This window comes from Rhinopithecus roxellana, chromosome 16, assembly GCF_007565055.1.
Source record: "Rhinopithecus roxellana isolate Shanxi Qingling chromosome 16, ASM756505v1, whole genome shotgun sequence".
NCBI classification, from domain to species: Eukaryota; Metazoa; Chordata; class Mammalia; order Primates; family Cercopithecidae; genus Rhinopithecus; species Rhinopithecus roxellana.
In genome coordinates this window covers 10143579-10164854 of record NC_044564.1, presented here as the reverse complement: position 1 = coordinate 10164854, position 21276 = coordinate 10143579, and the positions used below count along the sequence as shown (strand labels likewise).

At 58.3% G+C, this 21276-nt stretch overlaps 1 protein-coding gene across 3 annotated transcripts in view; it reads right to left on the bottom strand.

Annotated features, from left to right (window-relative positions):
• NACC2 (NACC family member 2) overlaps nt 1-21276 on the bottom strand; it is a 96933-nt gene that overhangs the window by 34337 nt on the left and 41320 nt on the right. For 2 of the 3 annotated variants that reach the window (XM_030919969.1, XM_030919967.1), the window contains exon 2: nt 11397-12344. In XM_030919969.1, the coding sequence (XP_030775829.1) occupies nt 11397-12285 (889 nt within the window). In that variant the 5' untranslated portion in view covers nt 12286-12344. Of the gene's footprint in view, nt 1-11396; nt 12345-13487; nt 13891-21276 lie in introns of those variants that run through there. The other variant, XM_030919968.1, reaches the window with a different exon arrangement.

The following is a 21276-nucleotide window of genomic DNA, read 5'->3' as shown; positions in this document are numbered from 1 at the left end:
CCACTGAAAGTTACATCAAATGTAAATGGTCCAAAGATTCCAAATAAAAGGCAGATTGTTAGACTGCATAAAAATGCAAATCCCAACCATATGCCGTCTCTAAAAAATATACTTTAAGACACAGGTAGGTTAAAAGTAATAGGACAAAAAGAGCCAAAACCATGCAAATACTAAATATAAGAAAGCTGACATGCTATGGTAATACCAAAGTAGACTTCAGAGATGGATAAACGACATGAAAGACCATTACTATGACTAGAACAAGATAAAAGAGAAAATCCTAATGGTTCTATGTCTAAAGTAATATTGGTAATTAAAGTCAATTGTAATTGGTAAGAATGCTGCTAATTACAGTAAATTGGTAATTAAAAGCCTTCCCACAATTAACAACAGCAACAAACCCCAGGCCCAAGGGGCTTCACTGGTAAGACAAGTCTATCAAACACTTCAACAACATCAAGCCTACGTCAACTCTTTGAAAAAATAAAGAAGGGAACGTAAAGCCCACACAGATACCAAAACCAGACAAAGACATTAGAGCAAAATTACAGATCAATAACCTTCATGAACATAAATGCAAAATTCCTTGAGAAAATATCAGCGAGTTGAATCTACGAATATATGTAAACACTGTAATACAAAATGACCAAGTGAGGTTTATCGCAGGAATGCAAGGATGGTTCAATAGTGGAACAGTAACTGATGCAATACACCATATGAACAAAATTAAGGACACCCACAAAATCACTTGCATAGATAGAAACTTCCACAAATTGATCAAATGCAGCCATGAAAAACCTACAGGTGACATCACACGTAACAAAGAAAGGCTGAATGTTCCCCCCTGAGAGAAAGCATGGCAAAGATGTCTGTTCTCACCACTTCCACTCAATCTGGAGTGGAGATCCAGAAATACAAGGCATGAAAACTGGAAAGGATGCAGTAAAACTGTCATTATTCACAAACAGGATGATGGCCTACGTAGGAAATGCCAAGGAATTTACAGAAAGCTGTAAGAACTAATCACTAAAGGTAGCAAGGTTATAGAATACAAGGTCAACATACAAAAAAATCAACTTTATTCCTATGTACTGACAATAAACAATTGGAAAATGAAATTATAAACAATATAATTCACAAATGCACCAAATTAAAACCAAACAGGAGAACGGAGAAATACATGCAAAAAATATGTAACGTCAGCAGTTCTACTCCTAGGTATGTAAGTAAACATATGGAAAACACGCGTCTGTAAAGACTTGTACATGAATGTTCACAGCCACATTTTTTTTTTGAGACGGAGTCTGGCTCTGTCGCCCAGGCTGGAGTGCAGTGGCCGGATCTCAGCTCACTGCAAGCTCCGCCTCCCGGGTTTACGCCATTCTCCTGCCTCAGCCTCCTGAGTAGCTGGGACTACAGGCGCCCACCACCTCGCCCGGCTAGTTTTTTGTATTTTTTAGTAGAGACGGGGCTTCACCGTGTTAGCCAGGATGGTCTCGATCTCCTGACCTCATGATCCGCCCATCTCGGCCTCCCAAAGTGCTGGGATTACAGGCTTGAGCCACCGCGCCCGGCCCACAGCCACGTTATTCAAAATAGCCAACAAGTGGAAAAATTCCGAAAGTCCATCAACTACTGAACTGATAAATAAAATGTGGTATTATCCACACAGTGGAATCTGACTTTGCAAGGAAAAAATGGCCGGGCACAGTGGCTCACGCCTGTAATCCCAACACTTTGGGAAGCCAAGGCAGGTAGATGGCTTGAGCCCAGGAGTTCAAGACCAGCCTGGGCAACATGGCGAAACCCTGTCTCTATAAAAATCCAAAAAAATTAGCCAGGCGTGGTGGCGCACGCCTGTAGTTCCAGCTACTCTGGGGGCTGAGGCTAGAGGACTTCTTGAACCTGGGAGGCAGAGGCTGCAATGAGCAGAGATCGTGCCACTGCACTCCAGCCCGGGTGACAGAGTGACAGTGAGACCCGGGAAGGGAAGGGGAAGGGAAGGGGAAGGGGAAGGGGAAGGGGAAGGGGAAGGGGAAGGGGAAGGGGAAGGGGAAGGGGAAGGGGAAGGGGAAGGGAAGGGAAGGGAAGGGGAAAGGAAGGGAAAAGGAAGGAAAGGAAAGGAAAGGAAAGGAGGAAGGAAGGAAAGGAAAGGAAGGAAGGAAAGGAAAGGAAGGAAGGAAGCAAGTGTTCTTGGCTGGGCACAGTGGCTAATGCCTGTAATCCCAGCACTTTGGGAGGCCAAGACAGGCAGATCACTTGAGGTCAGGAGTTCGAGACTAGGCTGGCCAATGTGGTGAAACCTCGTCTCTACTAAAAATACAAAAAATCAGCTGCCATGGTGGCGGGCACCTGTAATCTCAGCTACTTAGGAGGTTGAGGCAGAAATCGCTTGAACCCAGGAGGTGGAGGTTGCAGTGAGCCGAGATTGCACCACTGCACTCGAGCCTGGGTAACAGAGCGAGATATGATTTGAGAAAAAATAAAGAAAGAAAAAGTGAAGCATTGACATATTCTTCAACACGGGTGATTCCTGATGCCAAAAGAAAAAAGCCACTCACAGTATATCATATGATTGCATTGATCTGAAGTGCCCAGAATAGGAATCTACACACAAAGTAGACTAGTGCTTGTCTAGGGCCAAAGGGAATACGGGGAAATAGAAATGTCTGCTAAACGGCATGGGGTTTCTTTGGGGGATGACAGAAATATTCTAAAATTGATTGTAGTGATGGCCACACAGATCTGACTACACACACACACACACACACACACACACACACACACAAACACTGGATTATTACTTTAAATGGAGGAACAGTACAGCATGTGAATTATGTCTCAATAAAGTTATTACATATATGAATGACATCCATATACTAAAAGCCAGGAGAAATTACAACGGCAAGAAATTGAGAGAAGTACTTTCCTCAAGTACTAAGAAAAGTACTTTTCTTAGAAGCCTCAATATTGTTAAGAGGTCAGTTCTCAAACTGATCCACAGATTCAATGTAACATCAATCAACATTTTAGTAATCTTTTAGTTAGAGAACTATGATAATCCTTCAAAACAATTTCTTTCTTCTTTCTTTTTTTTTTTTTTTTGAGACAGAGTCTCACTCTGTGGCCCAGGCTGGAGTGGCACGATCTTGGCTCACTGTAACCTCCGCCTCCTGGGTTCAAGTGATTCTCTCGCCTCAGTCTCCTCAGCAGCTGGGACTACAGGTGCACGCCACCACACCGGCTAATTTTTGTATTTTTAGTAGAGACGGGGTTTCACCATGTTGGCCAGGCTGGTCTCGAACCCCTGGCCTCAGGTGATCTGTCCATCTCAGCCTCCCAAAGTGCTGGGATTACAGGTGTGAACCACCGCATCTGGCCCAAAACAATTTTCAATAAGAAAATGAAGTTGAAGACCTACGCCACCTGACTTCAAGACTTATTTAAAGCTACAGTAATCCTGACAGTGGGATATCTGGCATCAGCACAGACACACAGATCAATGGAACCGAACAGAATCCAGAAACAGGCCTGCATGTACATAGTTGATTGATTCTTGTCAAAGGTGTGAAGGGAATTCAGTGGAGACCTGGGGCTGCAATGACTGGACGTCTACAGGGAAAGGAAACGAACCTTCCCACTGCCTGAGCCCTTCTGCAAACATGAGCCCAACACAAACCGTCCACCGGAACATCAGAGCAAAAACGCTAAGACTTTCGCAAGAAAACACACACACACAGACACACAGACACAGAGACACATACACAAAGACACACACACAGACAGACACACACAGACACACACATACACACAGACACACACACAGACACACAGACACATATACACAGAGACACACACAGACACACACAGAGGCACATACAGACACACATACACACAGACACATACACAGACGCACACACAGACACACATACAGAGACAGACACACACAGACACATACACAGAGACAAGACACACACAGACACAGACACATACACACAGAGACACACATACACACAGACACACACACACAGACACAGACGCACACACAGACACACAGAGGCAGACACACAGATACAGATGCACACACAGACACACACACACACAGACACACACACAGACACACATACACAGAGACAGACACACACAGACACAGTATTGCCCCATCCCGAATGGGCAGGAATTCACACAGAGACACAGAATTTTAGGTAGACAAAGACTTCTCCAACAGGCTACAAAAAGCACTAGCCATAAAATATAACATTAATAAATTGATCTTCATCAAAATTTAAAACTTCTGGTCTTTGAGAGTCATCATTACGATAATGAAAAGGCAGGTCAGACTAGGAGAGAGTGCCTGCAACAGACATATGTGAACTTACTTGCAAATTATATAGGAAACTCTTTTTTTTTTTTTTTTTTTTTGAGACGGAGTCTCGCTCTGTCGCCCGGGCTGGAGTGCAGTGGCCGGATCTCAGCTCACTGCAAGCTCCGCCTCCCGGGTTTATGCCATTCTCCTGCCTCAGCCTCCAGAGTAACTGGGACTACAGGCGCCTGCCACCTCGCCTGGCTAGTTTTTTTTTGTATTTTTTTTTTTTTTTTTTTTAGTAGAGAACGGGGTTTCACCATGTTAGCCAGGATGGTCTCGATCTCCTGACCTCCTGATCCACCCGTCTCGGCCTCCCAAAGTGCTGGGATTACAGGCTTGAGCCACCGCGCCCGGCCTTAAAATTCAATGTTTAAAAAATGGACAAAAGATCTGAAGACACACGTCACAATAAAAGTTATAAAGTATGGCTTATTCAACCTGTAAAACATGCTCAGCATTATTGACCATCAGGGAAATGCAAATCAAAACGACAAGGGATGTCATTGATATTTCACCCACTAGGAAGGGCTGAAACATTCAGGCTGACAGAGAACACCGGCTGCTGTAAGGGCGTGGGGCGCCTGCCGTTCTCACCAGCTGCTGGTGGGAGTGCAGCCTCACGCAGCCCCTTGGCATCATGCATTCAACCGCACGACGAACAGAAACCATGACACACGGAAATATACAGGATCTACCGCTGCACGGTTCCATGCACAAGGATCCTATGAGAAGCAAATGGGCAGCAGGAGGCAGCAGGGTGGTGGTCCCGTGGGGCCAGGGTGGGGTGGACGATCCCATGCAAAGAACCCCAGGGTAACCCTCCACAAGAGGAAACTATTCTGTGTCTTGATTGCAACATCGCCCTTGATCGTACGCTGAACTCACTGACGGCACACTTTATACAGGATACAAATACTTCTGGTTTTTGTTTTCTGGTTGGGGACAGGGTCTCTCTCTGTCGCCCAGGTTGGAGTGCAGTGGCGAAATCTCAGCTCAATGCAGCCTCTGCCTCCTGGTTCAAGTGATTCTCCTGCCTCAGCCTCTAGAGTAGCTGGACTACAGGCGTGCAGCGCCACACCCTGCTAATTTTTGTATTTTTAGTAGAGACGGGGTTTCGCCACGTTGGCCAGGCTGCTCTTGAATTCCTGACCTTAAGAGATCCGCCCAGCTCAGCCTCCCAAAGTGCTAGGATTACAGGGGCTAGCCACCGTGCACGGCCAATACAAACACTTTAACAAGGAAAAAAGGTGGAGAGGAGAGAACAGTGGCCTAGACAGGCCACACCACAGATAAGCCACATGTACAGGATGCTGATGAAAGCTGCCACACGGTCCAGTGCGGTGGTTCCCACCTGTAACCCCAGCACTTTGGGAGGCTGAGGCATGAAGATTGCTTGAGCCCAGGAGTTTGAGACCAACCTGGATAAAATAGCGAGACCTTGTCTCTATAAATAATTACAAAATTAGCTGGGCATAGCGGCACACAACTGTGGTCTCAGCTCCTCGGAAGGCTTGAGTTGCAGGGGTGTTGGTCCTTTAAAGCAAAAGGAACCCTTCCCCCTCCAACCCCTGCAGCCAACAGCACTCCTGGGTCTGCCCACCTCTGCTTGGGGCTTCCTTTTGGGCCCCATCCTATCCAGGCCAGAGATGAAGGCACCCTCTGCTCCCTGGGTGGCGGTGGGGGGCAGGGGGGGAGGCTCTAACAGTGTGGACGCCCCCTTCCCAGGCCACGAGGCAGCAGTGGGGGGAGGACGGTGCGATTTGCACACCTGGCAACCCCAAGTCCAGCCCCTCTTCTCGCTTCTCTCTGGGAACCCCAAACAACAGTCCTGAGTTTTGAGCTGCTGGTGGGAGCAGCCTCGGACACACAGATCTGCCCCCCGACCAGGCAGGAGTGCCTTCCGGATGGGCGATGGTGGGGGGTGGGTGGCTGCAACGGAGACCACCATAGCCAGCAGCCCTGGCCACCTGGGTTCTGTGGCCCAGGAACGGGAGCAGCCTACCCAGACCTAGGTGTTCAGCCAAGGGCTGGATGGGGTCAGCGCTGACCTTGCAGGTCACCCTGAAAAGGGTGGGGCCTGGAGCAGACCTCTCCTGATGAGCAGAGCCAGGACGCCAGGACAGATGTGCTGCTGTGTGCCAGGACCCGCGCCCAGTAGCATCTGTCCAGGGTCCAGGATGTGGGCAGCTGGGCTGAGGCTGGACGGGAGGGTCGTCCAGAGCCTGAGCAGTTCCAACTCTGCCTGTTTCGCCTGAGTTCAGGCCGCCCCATGGAAGTGGGTACTGACCTTACGGATGCGTGCCTGACCTTCATGCCCCGCAGAGAGGCACACAGGGCACACTGGGTGGACCCCAGAGAGGTGGGGGTGGGGGGGGCAGAAGGGAAGGGGAAATGCACAGGACCACCCGCTCACAGGCCCACAGGCCCTGCAGCCAGAGCTGGCCCCTCCCCAGAAAGGGTTCCTGTCCTGGACACACAGGCCCTGTGGCCAGAGCTGTCCCCTGCTGGGAAAGGGTTACCGTGGAAGTGTGTGGCTGGTGTCCATACCCAGGCGTGACTCTGTCTCCACCAGCCACACAGAGTGACATCTGTCAGCTGCAATTAAACATCTGCCCGCCCGAAGCCACTGCTGAGGGCGTGAAAAGGACGGCCAGGGGAGCCCCGTCAGGCACAGGAGGGGGTGCGGGTGCAGGTCCAGGCAGCCCCCTCCCCTTCAGAAGACAAGAGAGGAGCCCCAGCATGGCACCACCCCTTCCCTCGCTGTGCCCTCAGCGGCCTGCCACGCCACAGGTGCCTGTCGTGCCCTCTGCGAGCTCTATTTCCCTGTCCCTGGACCTCAGCGGCCTGCCCACGCCACAGGTGCCTGTCGTGCCCTCTGCGAGCTCCATTTCCCTGTCCCTGGACCTCAGCGGCCTGCCACGCCACAGGTGCCTGTCGTGCCCTCTGCGAGCTCCATTTCCCTGTCCCTGGACCTCAGCGGCCTGCCACGCCACAGGTGCCTGTCGTGCCCTCTGCGAGCTCCATTTCCCTGTCCCTGGACCTCAGCGGCCTGCCACGCCACAGGTGCCTGTCGTGCCCTCTGCGAGCTCCATTTCCCTGCCCCTGGACCTCAGCGGCCTACCACGCCACAGGTGCCTGTCCTCAGCTTGGGTGACAACAGCCACCCTCACCATGATGAAATAACCGTCAGGGCCCCGTGCCGTCCTCTGTCCTGGGGTGAAAGCAGCAGCCATGCCCATCTCGGCTGTGCTGCAGGGACCTGTGGATCCAGATGCGCCAAGGAGACCACAGGAACAGACCCCTGAGTGCAGCTGGGGAGCCCCCACCCCAAGCCCAGCCGCAGCTGGCACTGCCCACCAGGCCCGCTGCCTTGCCCAGGGAAGTCCCTGGCTCCTGGAGTCACTGCTAGACGTTCAGGTGCCCCCGAGCCCTGAGAGCCAGCAGGAACGCAGCCACACCCTCTGGGGGAATGAACGCGGGTAGGCGAGGAAGGGGGCCTGAAGAGGAAAGGGCCTGCTGCTCAGGCCACAGCACGACCAAGTCCTGAGGCTCGGGCTCCCTCTGGCCGGCCCACCTCCTGCTCTCTCCAGGGGCTGGCCCCTAACTCGTCCCTGTGGTGGGGGGGTAAGGATGTGGGTGCAGGGGAGGCAGAGGCAGAGGCAGAGGCAGAGGCAGGCATTTCGCAGTCTCTAGCTCAGATGCAGGGCCCCTGATGAGGCGAGGCAGGGACGCCTGTGCTTCACTCCCCGGGAGGTTTCCCCATCAGCCAGAGGGGAACTGCACTGGGCGTTTCCCTTCTGGTGGATACGATGTTTTTCTTTCACCCCTGGGTGCACCCCACCCCCAGCTCATCTGGCTCCGGGGTCTCCCATCGCTGCCGGCCACAGGGCCCGGAGGAAGGTCCCTTCCCGCCGCAGGGGTGATGGCTTAAGGCCCAGGAGGGTGCCATGAAGTGACTGCTGCAGAGACGAGGGCTGCTGGGTGGGAAGCATTGAATGTCCCGAGCTAGAGTCCACCCGATGGGGCCTGCCTCGCTGGGTGTGGAGGGCCTGGACTCGGCCCCATCAACCTCACACACCCAACACAGAGCCTTCTCAGCAGCTTCACTCCTGACTGCAACAAATTGAAAACAACCTAAATGTCCTTTGATAAGGCCCTGGATAAATCAAACATGGCGGCTCCTTCTGACAGGTGGCGACATGGGACCTGGAGGGAGGAGAGGCACGAGACTGACGTCACGTGGAGACCCTCGCCGTGAGGCCACATAGACCATGGGACGGGGGCTGCCCCGGGGTTGAAAAGCAACTAACTTTATCTGTAATATTTTGACTTATTTCAAAAACAAGAGAACAGCCCTACAGAACAAGCTATCCATGGTTCTTAACGCGAGAGACGGTGGAACAGGCACACGCATTACCACATGCCGAGATGCAGCTCCGGGACCCTCAGCAATCACTCAGCCCGCCTCTCACTCGACAAGTAGGGAGACTGAGGCCAGAGAGGAGGAGCTCACCCCACAGGGACCTTAGAACACGCTGGTCCTACGAGCCCAGACACAGCTGCCCGACTCCATTTCTGCACGGCCTGGCGAGGGCAGCAGCCAGCCTCCTACGTGGGTGTAAGGACGTTCCCCGGACGAGCCCAGGGCACGGAGAGCACGGGGCACAGGAAGCCAACACCCAGGGGCAGCTCTGGGTCAGGGGACGGCCCCTCCCTCTACCTGCTCCCCCCATGGCACCGCCAACCCAGCACACCCAGCGACGCCAGCAACGTCACAGCCAGTAACCTAGATTTTAACCAAGAAATCACACACCCCCTTTCTCTGTCCCACTTATGGGCTTGCCGAACAGAAAAACCACGACAAGAAACCCAGACTGTGGCATCCAGAGCCAAACTGTATGGTAGGTGGGCGGGAGCAGGCCTGGCCTCCCAGCCGCCCACTTTCCACCACGCTGGCGTCAGCGACACCCGTGCAAAGGCAGAGACTGCCTCGCAGCACCTGCGGCCCGGACAAGGCCCTGCAGGAAACATGGCCTTGGGGGCATCCCCGCCCCTCCGCCCCAGCAGGACTCTGTACCTCGTCTGGTCTGAGTACAGGGGAGTTGGAGGGAAGGACTTGCCAGAGCGGCTGCCTCCTGTTCCCACCCAACACACATCCGGGACTCCACAGAGCCGCTTCCTGGCTGCTGTCCTGCCTGCTTCCCGAAAACCCGTCAAGGCAGGTGGGCTTGAGGGCTTCTAGCTCACGAAGTCCAGGTGATGTGAGGGCTTAAGGCTGACCCAGCACCCAGGGGCAGATGCATGGGACAAGTCACGAGGCTTCACTGTGCTCCCAGCAAACCTGACACCCAGCCCTGCTTTCCATTACCCCAAACACACCCAGGCCCAAGGTCACACTGGAGCAGCAGGGAGCTGTGCAGGGAGGACCCTGGGAAGATGTTTGGACACGTTGGGTCTATTTCCATCTCCATAGTGCAGCTTCCTGACCTGTCGGCAGGGCACTGTCTGGCTGCCATCATTAGGGGAAGTCCTCAGGGACTGCAGGGGTGCTCAGCCTGTCTGGGGTTCTGCCCTGGGACCGGAGCCCATGGACAGAGCCCCTTCCCAACAGGGCCCCTGGGTGGGCCTTGGGAGCCTTCCCCAGCAGCCTCCTGGCTGGTCCCCTGCCTTCCCCAGGGCCGCTGTCAGCAGGCACAACGGGATAGTACACACGGGGCGGACTCCCCGGAGGCCTCAGCCAGCTGGGTCCACAAGCACTGACATCCTGTACGGCCTCTGTGGCAAGCCGGAGCCCAGTGTGCTCTGCCCTCGGGAAGGGCCAATTCAGTAGCTAGCACAACTCCTGGTCTCAGGAAAAATCCAGCCCTACCCCTACCACTAAACGAAAACAAAAGCTGTGAAGTCCAGATCTTGATGGCCTGTGAGCTGGCATTCTGTAGGATTCATGCAAACACAGCAATATACATTTAAATAAAGTACGGAGTTCTCAGGAAGATACCACAGAGCCCAGAGCACCTGCTGCCAAAGCAGTGGTTTCTCCTGCAGGTGGAGAGGGAGCCAGGTTGGCCAAAGCAGAGGCTACCTCGCTGTTCTGGCTGTGGTGGCACATGCTGCACAGGGACCCAGCTGACCTAGGAGTCTGAGCTGGTGGGTGGTTCTGGCCCCCTCTGCCCCCAACCAGCATTGCAGGAGGGGAAGGGCAGGAGGGAGTCCAATCAGGGCATGAGGATAGGTGTGGTGGGGTGGAGAGTCCCCATGCTGCCCCTCGGGGCCCATCACCTGCCCGCTGCTGGCACTATGCGCCCACACCCAGGCCCAGGCCTGCTGCATACAGGCCCTGCATGCAGACCAGCCAGGCGGCCAGCCCAGACACACAGTCAGGTTGCGGGGACACCCGATTCTGGGCACCAACTGTGGGACTCTGCCCAGCAAAGCCTGAACAGTCTCCAGAGGCTGTAACCCAGGAATCTCAAATTAGGGCAACCTGGGTTTGCGGGTCCCAGGAAGGGGGAGCAGCCCTTCTTGAAAGAAAGGAAGAGAGAGGAGGGAGAACAACCACTCACTCAGCTCAGTGCAGCAGGGCACTTACTGGCCCGTCCCTGCTGCGGGGCCTGGAGAGGTGGTGGCAAAGGGGCTGAGTTCAGGGGAGCCTCTGGACCTCGCTGGGTGAGGTTAAAGGGGAAGTAGGCGGGTCCTCCTGGACACCTTGTGGCTCCAGGCCCTTCACAGATGGGGAATGTGAGCTCTCGGGCAGGACCCTGGGCCACAGACGCCTGAGTTTCCTCATCTATCCCAGTGGAGACAAGACCCTTCCTACAGGCTGGCAGAGTCTCCCAGGAGTTCCTGTCTCATCCAGGACCAAGTCTGAACTCCCTGGTGAACGGAGCTCTGCCACCTCCTCCAGGCTTGGTGGGGGGCTCCCCTGTGGCCCCGCAAGCCTCCAGCCCAGCGGCCTCCTGAGCCGCCCTGGTCCCAGGCATGCCCTGCTTCCCAGCCAGGTGTTGTGGGGCCCCACCCCGTCGCGCATTACCTGCATAGCTGCCAGAGGCCTTGATGTACATCTGGCCATACTGCTCCTCCACCATGGTGTCGTAGGCCTCGTCGTCCTCCTCGTCCTCCTCATTGTGGTACGAGGTGGGGCTGTCGGTGGTGGGCAGGCTGCTGGCGCCCGGACTGGTCCGCTCCCCCTGGGGGTAGGGCATCTGCTGGATGCCGGGGATGAGGGTGGCCAGGCTGGGCACCCCGTAGTAGGAGACTCGGGGCAGTTTGAGAGGGGCTGCGCCCGCCGCCACCGCAGCCCCTGCGGCCACCGCCACGCCGTCCCGGGGCCCAGTCTCCAGCGGACGCTTGGGGGCCAGGCCTGGGCCGGCCGGCGGCAGCTCCATGGCTTCATGCTTTATGCGGGTCAGCAACGGGATGGGCACCGAGGGGGACACGACGTAGGGGGCGGCGGCGGCGGCGGCGGCCGGCTGCAGCTGGTTGCAGGGGCTCTGGGGCTCGGAGCCGGCGTCCTCGATCACAGCGGTCTGCGAGTCGCAGTGGGGCGAGCTCACCTTGAACATGAGGTCGGTGCCGCGCTCCACGATGTGCTGGATCTGCAGGAAGCCGGCCGTGTACATGACCACGAGCTGCTCGCTGGCCGTCATGGTGAGCCTGCCCGTGTAGCAGAAGGACAGGATCTGCTGGAAGCAGGCGGGCGGCACCGAGCCGGGCAGCTCGAAGGCGTTCTTGCTGTTGCCGCTGAACAGGTCGCGGAAGTAGAGGCTGCTGGCGGCCAGCACCGCCCGGTGGGCCTTGAAGGCCTGGCCCTTGACCACGATGGACACATCGCAGTAGAGGCCCAGCAGGCGCTGCTCGTTCAGGCAGCCCAGCACTGTGTTCCCGAAGTTGGGGATCTCGATGTGCAGCATCTGAGACATGGCGGGCGGGCAGCGGCGGGGCTGGGCTCTCAGCGCGGGGCGGCCCTAGCGGGGCTCATCTGTGGGGGCAGGAGGCACGTGGTCAGTTCCTCCAGGTCCAAGGCTCCCCGCTCAAGGGGTCATTCCCACACCCACCCCCTCCCGCCGCGGGCTTACAAAGAGCGAGCCTTCCCCACGCACCCTCCCCCACCCGTCCCGGCTGGGACACTCCAGAGAAGGGACCCGGGGTCTCCCAGATGCCCTGGCAGAGGAGCGAGAGGGCCCGGCCAGCACTGCTGCAGACCCCCAGGGCGCTGCCCGGCAGGAGTGCGGCCACACCACTCCCAGGGGGCTGCTCTTAGCGACTCGGTCTCAGCAGGCGAGGAGGAGCGCAGGCCTGAGCCTGCCCCGGGACCGGAGGTGGGGGGTGCCGGGGAAGACGGGGGTGCCTCTGGGCAGGTCTGCAGCCACTATCCTTCCCTCAAAAAAGTTCCAGCCCGCACGGGAGCTCCCGGGAGGGGCCGCGCTGGAGCCGTGGGGAAGGAGGGAGGGAGGGGGTCTTTGGAGCTGTGCAGTTTGCGGTTTGCTTTCTCTCTCTTCCCTCTGAGCAGCCTCACAGGGGGCCCCTGGGGGGAAGGCGGGCCAGCGTCCCCTGGTCCCCCTGAGCCTCCCGGGCAGGTGGGGAGGGGCTGGTGGCGCCGGGAAGTCCGCTGAAGCCGCGTCCACTCCTCCCCCGAGCAGAGAGACCACCCTGGGCGCGCCCGCTCGGTTCTCCGGTGTTCTCCCGGCTCGGACCAGACCCAGGTTCCCGAGCCGCCGCCAGAGCAGGAGTTGGGAAGCCTATCGCAACCCCACTCGCGGACGCCCCCCACCCCGCTCGCCTCGCTCCCGACGGCCCAGCCCCAACCCAGGTGACTACAGGGGTCCCAGCCCTCGCTGGGCTGCCCGGACCCCGGGGCTGGGAGCTCCGGAGGGCGCCGCTGTTTATCTGGTGCGCACTCCGGAGGGGGCGGGGGCGGCCCAGAAGGCGCCGGCCCAACTCCGCAGGGCCGCACAAAGGCCGCTGTGTCCCGCGGGAGGAAAGTGCGGGCGGCCGCAGAGGCGCCGGGCGGCGGGAGGAGGGCGGAGCCACCGCGCCTGGAGCAGGGCAGGTGGACGCGCGCCGGGGGCGGCCCGCAGTGCCCCCGCTGCGGAGAAGTTGCCGGCCGGTCGGGAAGACCTACCTTCCGCCGCTGCGGCCGCCGGCCGGCACTGCCCGCTCCGCCTGGCAGGACAGGCTTCCCGCACGCAGCCCGCCTGCCCAGCTGCTCCGCGAATGCAGCAAACGGAGCGGGAGCCCTGGGGCGGGGAGGGCGCAGGGAGCCGGCGAGGAGGAGGAGGAGGAGGAGGAGGAGGAGATGGTGGAGGAGGAGGAGGAGGAGGAGGAGGAGGGCAGAGCGCCTGGGCGCTGGGCTCGCGGCCGCAGCTCAGCTGCACCCAGGCCGGCCCTCCCGGGCAGCGCACCGCATCTCAATGAAGGGGCCGGATGCAGACGAACGTTCCGGCGGCTCGGGAATGAATAGCCGCCTTTGATTTGGGAGCCGAAGTAAATGCCAGCTCCCAGCCCCGGCTTTAAAAACAGTGGAGTGTTGGTGCCAGAGGAATGCGCGGCCCCGGGTGCTGGTACGAGACAGACTTTTGATGACTCACTGCAATGCAAACAAAGATGGCAGAAATACTGTACAGTAGTGGAGAAATGCTTCCCGGTGCCACGGCAACTGAGACAGCCTGGAAATTTATGGTGCAGTTTTGCATATGAATTACCCAGTAAACTGCCTCCCGGCCTTCCAGGACAGCCCCAGTGTCAAAGCATTTAAACTATTCCAAACAGTCTGCAGAGCTGGCAGAGCTGAACTCCTCCACCGCGGGCGGGGAATGGGCAGAGGCGCTGGGGGACGGGGGGAGGAGGTCAGGACAGATAGGGGAGCCAGGGAAGGGGAGGGGAGGTACAGCAGAGGGTGAAGAGAGGCACAGAAACGGCAGGCAGCGGGTGGGCGAGGCAGCACCCCAGGTCCTGGCGGCCTCAGAGCTGTGTCCTCTGCCCAGGCGGCAGGCCCGGGAGTCCAGCCCCAGCACCCCTCCCCATCCCACTCCCAGCGCCCTCCTGGCACTTTAAGAAAAGAGCGACTTTGTGGCCGGGCAACCAGGAGCCGGAAGGGGCAGCCCCGCCGGAGAGGTCCCAGCAGAGGGCAAGGCGGCCGCCCCACTCCTCCCGCACACTCCGGCTGCGGCCACACAGGCTCCTGGCGGACCCACTTCTCAGCTGTCATCAGCTGCACCTCCTGTCCAAGGGGTCCACAGCGTCTGACCGTTATTGAGCCTTTTCCTGGCAAAGGGCTGCTGTGCAGGACTTGTGGTGGCCCCGGGGCGCCTCAGAGAATGTGCACTTCATCCTGGGCTCACACCACCCTTGCTGTGTGGGGCCCTGAGGCCGACCTCTGGATTACGCAGCCTCAGTTTCCCTGCCACCAGCGGTGACCCCCAGGAAGAGAACATTCCACCCAAAAGAAGGGTCCAGGCTCGAGGCCGTTGAGGTGAGCCCCCTCCTGCCTGGCCAGCTGCCTCCACCACTGTAACCCTGGTAGCAGGATGCGGAGGAGGCCCGAACAGGCCTGGTGGGAGGCAAGGCGACACCGCCCTGCCCCTCACTCCCGGCGTCCCTCTGAGGCATCCGGAGACCAGAGAGAGGGCCATCTGGTTCCTCCCTAGTCACACACTGTGGGCTCAGCTTCTCCAGACCAGACAAAAAGCCACTGAATGGGGACGGGAAGAGATCCAGGTGCGGGGAAGCTGCCGGCACAGGCCCGTGGAGGTGGCTTCGTGCCTAGTGTTTTCTGCCTCCTACAAGGGGCTGGTGACGACTCAGGGAGACGGGGATGGGGGCGTTTACAAAAACGTCCCCACTTGGCCACGCAGAAGAGCTGGGTTCCCCAGGGCCAGGAGACGCAGGGCCCAGCTGTCACCCTCCCTGCCACACCCTCCACCCTCAGGTCCCCACTTAGTTGCCGCCTCCTCCAGGAAGTCTGCCAAGTGCCCTCATAAGCTCGGCAAGGGCTGAATGCTGGACACAGCCCAGGCAGGGGGGTGCAAGAGAGGGGCCTGTGCAACACAGCAACACAGCACCGAGGGCAGAGGCCCCTAAACAGCTCCCTTCACAGACCCACTGCGCCCACCACCAGGAGACTCCCAGAGAGCCCATGGTTTCTGTTGGGGCAACTTCATCCCAAGGACGGGAGTAGGGATGTCTGAATCATACAGGGGCTCTTGTACCAAAAGAGGGGACAGGCAGAGGCCAGCACAGTGCACCAGCTCCTGGGGGTCCCAAAAGCCTGGGCTGGGCAGGCCAGCAGCAACCAGGCCTGACAGAGAGAACAAGGGACAGTGTAGGCTCTCAGCCTGGCCCTTCCAGCAGCAAGAGGGTCCTGGCCTGTTGGCCAGGTTGAAATCCTAGGTCCCGTGGGCACCAGCCACTTCCTGTAAGGACGCCGCAGCCTCAGATGCTGAGCTGTGAACTGGGGTTATAATTTACCCTCAGATGGTTCCTGGGGGTGAATGGAACAATGTTTGTGAAGCCCGCAGCTGGAGCCTCACACACAGTAAGCCGGTGATGCCTGCGACCTGCTGTGACCTGGGCAGGAGAGCAGCTCTCAGCTGGGCATCCAGGTGGGCGTCTTAGCGCCCTGACCAGTTCGGCCTGCATCCACACCTCGGGAGCTGGAGCCCCAGGGCTGGGGGCCAGACCAGCTCTCCCAGAGAAGGGGACCATTATTCCCTCTGAAGGTGATGGGGCCGTGTGGTCCCTGGGGATCGAGGACAACTGGAGCTCTTGCTGGCTTGTCCTCAGGCCACCTGCCCGGTGAGGCTGCAGCCCCACGCCCCAGCCTGCTGAGAGCCGGACAGGAGCTGGTTTTAGGTTGCTTTCTTGGAAGGCTCAAGAACAAAGCTGAACTTTAGGAGAAAAGAATAAAATAAAGGCTTGGCTCACGCCCCCAGGGCCAGGAAAGCACACGGCGGGGGAGGGGGGGGCCCTGCCCCTCCTACTGCCAGAGAGGAGGGGGCCGAGGGCCCAGGTGGGCCCAGGGACGTGAGCAGGGCTGTCTGCTGAGGAGGGCAGGGCCAAGCCCTCCTCAGACACCAGGGCCTCTCCACCCTCCCTTGCAGATTCTCTGGTGACTCAGTTTCCCCACCACTTTGCTTCCCAAGCCAATACCTCCTATTGTTTCCCCTCCTTGGTGAGATTCACCACACTCATTCACTCATGGAAAGTTCTGCAGAGCCAGGCAGAAAATCAGAGTTCGCCAATTTTGTTTACCCCGGCCATCCTCAGGATTGTGGCACCAACGACCCTTGTTCTCAAAATGCCCTTCATTAGAACGGAACCCACTTTGAAAAACCTGTGTAGATGACCCAAGGCCCGAGTCCAGTCCCTGCAGCTGTGCCAGCCTTGGGTGCCCCACCCCACACAGACACACACAGAGGAGGCTGGGTTCCTCTGAGCCCATAAGCCTCCCTGAGGAATAAGAAAACACGGGTAGCTGCGGCAGGGAGGGGCGGGAGGTCTCTTCTCTGCAGAGCCTCACTTGAGGAAGGCTGAGATTCAGGCCAGGCTTGCCCTGGGGTTAGGGGTTGTCGACCGTGATGAGCCTCATGCCCAGCAACCTGCCGGTGGGTGAGAGGAGCCCACAGGGAGGACAGGGGCTCACTGGAACTACAGCCCGACGCACACACAGGGGTTGGGGCAGCATCTTCAGAATGACCCCCCTGTCTGAGTGTCGTCCTGGCAGGATTCACACAAGAACAAGGTTACCAGGTTGGTGCCAGGCCAGGGCACCTGGGTCCTGGCATCTAGTACCCAGGAGCACAGGCTCCAGCAGGTAGAAGACCCCTGAAAGCATCCCCCAGGCCAGAGGACAGGGACAGGGACCAGTCGGGCAGCCCAACAGGAGGACCCCCTTTCCGGGGGCCCAACCAGGCAGCTCCATGATCTGAGGGCCTCGCCCAGAGTCCCCAGAAACCCTGCCCCCTGCACCTCCAGATTGTAAAGCACTTCCTAAGCCCAGCACAGTAAACTAGAGGAATGCAGCACTGAATTTCTGCAGGATCACTACAAGCAAGGGGAAGGGAGGCGAGAGAAATTAAATTAAATTAAATTATCTTGCAGGATTTAATTTCACCAATCTAATAAGAGGTTCTGGACCTCGGCAAATGCACAGCCATTAAACACGTGGTAGAGGAAGGAGAGAGGTGGGACATGGGAAACGTCCTGCGGAGGGGAGAGCCCCTCTACCCCCAGCCCCGGCCCCTGGTGAGACCGCCTGGCAGTAAGCGAGGAGATCTCCTAAAAGGTCAATGGAAGGCGCTCCTAGAGCATGAGATGGTGTGGGGATCGGGCGGGCCTACTGTACCAGCTGCTCTGGAGTCAGCAGGAGCACATGGGGTGTCAGGAACACGGCCTGGAGGCTGCTTCCCTATAGACTTTGCCCGCCTCAGAGCAACACCTTCCCTGTCCCATACAGTGCAGGCTCCAGGAGGACTTGCTTTGACCCCATACCTTCAGAAGAGGGGGCCTAGGGAGGACAAGGAGGCAGCAGGGGCCCTGGAGGTTAACCCTGGTTGAGGGGGTAGAGGCTGCCCAGCTCCGGATGTGCCAGGGCCCCAGGGAGCTGGGCGTGGCACCAGCTTAGCCTTCAGGTTTACATTAAACTTTTAAGACACCAGAAAGCAGAGCTGGGCCGCCTGGAGGCCTGGCTGCTAATGGAACCAGCAGCTCCACGCAGATGAGATGCAGGAGCTCCGGGCCAGTGCCCTCGGTGGCCAGGAACTCCCCACAACCCCGAGGCCCCCACACAAGCCAGGATGGCGTGTGCCGTGTGCTCACCTCCCCACTACTGGACATACAGATGAGGAAACTGAGACCTCACAGTCAGGAGGCAGCTGGGCCAGGCCCCTAGCCATCATCCTTCCTGGGTGGTCTCTGGTCATCAGGTCACAAGAGCCAGAGGGGAGGCCTGGCCCTGCCCAACAGACCCCGGGTAGCAACGACCCTGCCAGGGCCCCAAGGACTCCGCAGCAGAGAGGAGAGTTGCACCCAGGAAAGGGGCACACAGGCCCCCAGCTTCAGGGTCACAGAGGTGCAGGGGGTCTCCGGCTGATGGGCGGACCCCCTGGGACTGTTACTGTTGCCCCAGCCTGGGAGGCGGAGGAGAGCCGTGCAGGGCTGGGCCCAGGCCGGGCTCTCTCCATTCAGCAGGGTCCCTAGGCAGCTTCTACCCCAGACCACAAGCCGGGGCCAGCATCAGCCGTGAGAGCCGGCAGTAACTGCACTAATGAACATCTGCCTGGAAGCTTTCTTCCCAGATGGAGAAGAGCAGTACTCCAGGACCTGCAAATCCACAATTCCGTGTATCAGCCCTTCCTCTCGGCCACCCGTAGGCAGGCCCAGAGAGAGAGGAGACAAAGCCAGGGACATGGCAGGGGGCCTCTGGACAGCACAGCCCCCAGCCCCCACACCCAGGGTGGGCCTCCAGCAGCCAGTATTTCGTGGGAGGGTTGGGAGGATGCTCCCAGCATGGCAGCAGCAGGTTCTGCATCCAATAGGGCCTTGTGGGGTGCCCATGGCGTTGACCCTGCCAAGGGTCTAGTCCAGGGGTCTGTGTCACTGAGCGGAGCCCTGCGCTTACGGGGAATGACCCAAGCAGCCATGGCTCCCCTGAGGCACGGCCCCTGGCCAGCGACATGCTCATCTCTAACCTTCGCTTGCAGGATATTCTGACTTTCTTCTGGGTGAGGACTTAGGGGACAAACACAGCACAGACTGGCAACAGGAATGGCTCAGAGGAAAAGAGTGACTCGCAGGCTGGGGAGGGATAGGTGGGGCTGGCGCAGCTCCTGTTGAGCCTCCAGACCCGCCCCACGGCCCCGCCCCAGCCAGCAGACCCACTGGGTTCACACGCTGTGCCATGCTCCCTCACACCACAAAACATTCTAGAAGGTTTCCAGAGAATTAAGCTGTGTTTTGAAAAGAGCCAACAATCTCCCTCACCCGTATTTGTAATTTAAATAACGTAAGCTTGAAGAGCGTCTCCCTCAGGCACAGTTTAATAACTTAAAAAACCAGCGCCAGCTCCAGCGCAGGGCCCCCTCCTCCCCCAGGGCTGCGGCAGGGTCTCCCCTGCACCGGTGGCCAGGTGGAAGCTGAGATTGAGGCTGCCCAGGCAGAGTGGCCAGGAGGGGAGGGACCCCCCTTGCTCGCTCATCCCCTCTCTTGATGACCTGGAGCAGCTGTGACCTGATCATCACCACTGGGGCCGGGGGTTGTGAAGGTGGTCGGATCCCAGGCACCAGCGGTCAGAGGTGGGCACTGGGAGGTGGTCTGGAGCGTGCTGGGCCCCGCCGCTGGTCACCCAGTCCCTTAGAGACGGCGACTTCGCGGCACACTCTCATGGTTAATATTCATAGCTCTCCTCATCTGCATATCATGCCATAAATAGTCGAGGCGAGGTAAGACACAAAGCTCTCCTGCATTTCTAATTATGCTTAAAACTCTCATGTAAATCAGAGCGACACAGAAACACTACCTCAGCCGCTGGGGGCGGGGGGGCGGCGCCCAACGACGCCTGGAGCCACACGCCTCTGGGCCCTGGCAAGGGTGCTGCCGGTGCCACCTCTGCCTGGAGTTGGGCAGCAGGGAACCCAGGCTATGTCACTGGGGTCACCAACCTCGCCTTGCCTTTGCCCCAAAGGGCGAACTGCAGGGCAGACACTGGCAGCACCTCACGGTCGCCTCCATCCCTGCCCCACCCTGCCCTGCCCGGTCCCCATGGGCTCCCAGTGCCTGGCCCAGGCCCTTTCCAGCCGGGGACCTGGGATCACATCTTCAGGGGTCTCCGGCGGAAGCTGCAGGCACCTGCTTAGGAGGGGGCTCCGGAGGTTCCCCAGGGCCCTGGCCATCCATGTTTTACCCCCTGGACATTCCCGTCTGGGACCTGGGCTTTCTCAGCTCTTCAGAAAGATGGGATGTTGGATACACATGGACATAAACATAGAAATGACAGACTCTAGGGACAACAGGATGAGGGAGGGAGGAGGGCAGAGGCTGAAAACCGACCCACCGGGTCCCATGCTCACCACCTGAGTGACAAGCTCAATCGCAACCCACCTCAGCATCGCACCATGCACCCAGGTGACAAACCTGTACACATATCTCTGAATCTAAAATCAAAGTTGAAAAAAAGGACAAGATTCCACACGCAGCACTGGAGATTCGGAAAAGCCCCCACCCGCACACTTCAGGCAATGCCTCACGCTGGGGTGTGGAACTGAACAAAAGTCCTGGGCAGAGCCCAAGCCATGGAGGGGACGCAGGGGCCAGGGCAGGATGGTCTCCTGACCACCACCCCACCCCAGTGGATGGCACGGCCCCCGGATAGGCAGCAGAGGCCCGGGTGTGGGCGGCGTGACTCTGGCCCCTGGGCCCGGCCCTCCTGTCTGCAGGGAGAGGCAGCGTGGGGGCTGTAGAGGGAAGTTGCTGGGTCAGGGGAGAAGCATGATCTGGAACCCACATCAGAGCCTGAGATGGCCCCAATCCCCGTGAGCAGCACAGAAACAATCACAGGGTCCCTGGAGAAGCAGTTTCAGCTGGGACATCTGAGGGCAAAACTGCCATCCAGCGTGCCCAGGAGCAGGGCCACTCCCCAGGACTAGGGACACCCTCAGGGCTAAGGCCACAGGTGCCCAGGCTAGAGCCACACAGGGGCCCGCAGAGCTAAGCAAGGGGCACAGCCACGCTTGGTGTCCAGATGCGAGCACCGGCCCTCCCGGAGTGGCGCCCTAGGACATGCCAGGTCAGCACCTCCAGAGAGCAGCTGGCACGGGGGCTGCGCGAGAGGCCTCCCTGCCCAGACCTGGTGCTCCTGAGACAGTGGACAGCGGCAGCCCAAGGGGCATGACCTGCACTCTGCGAAATTCCACCTG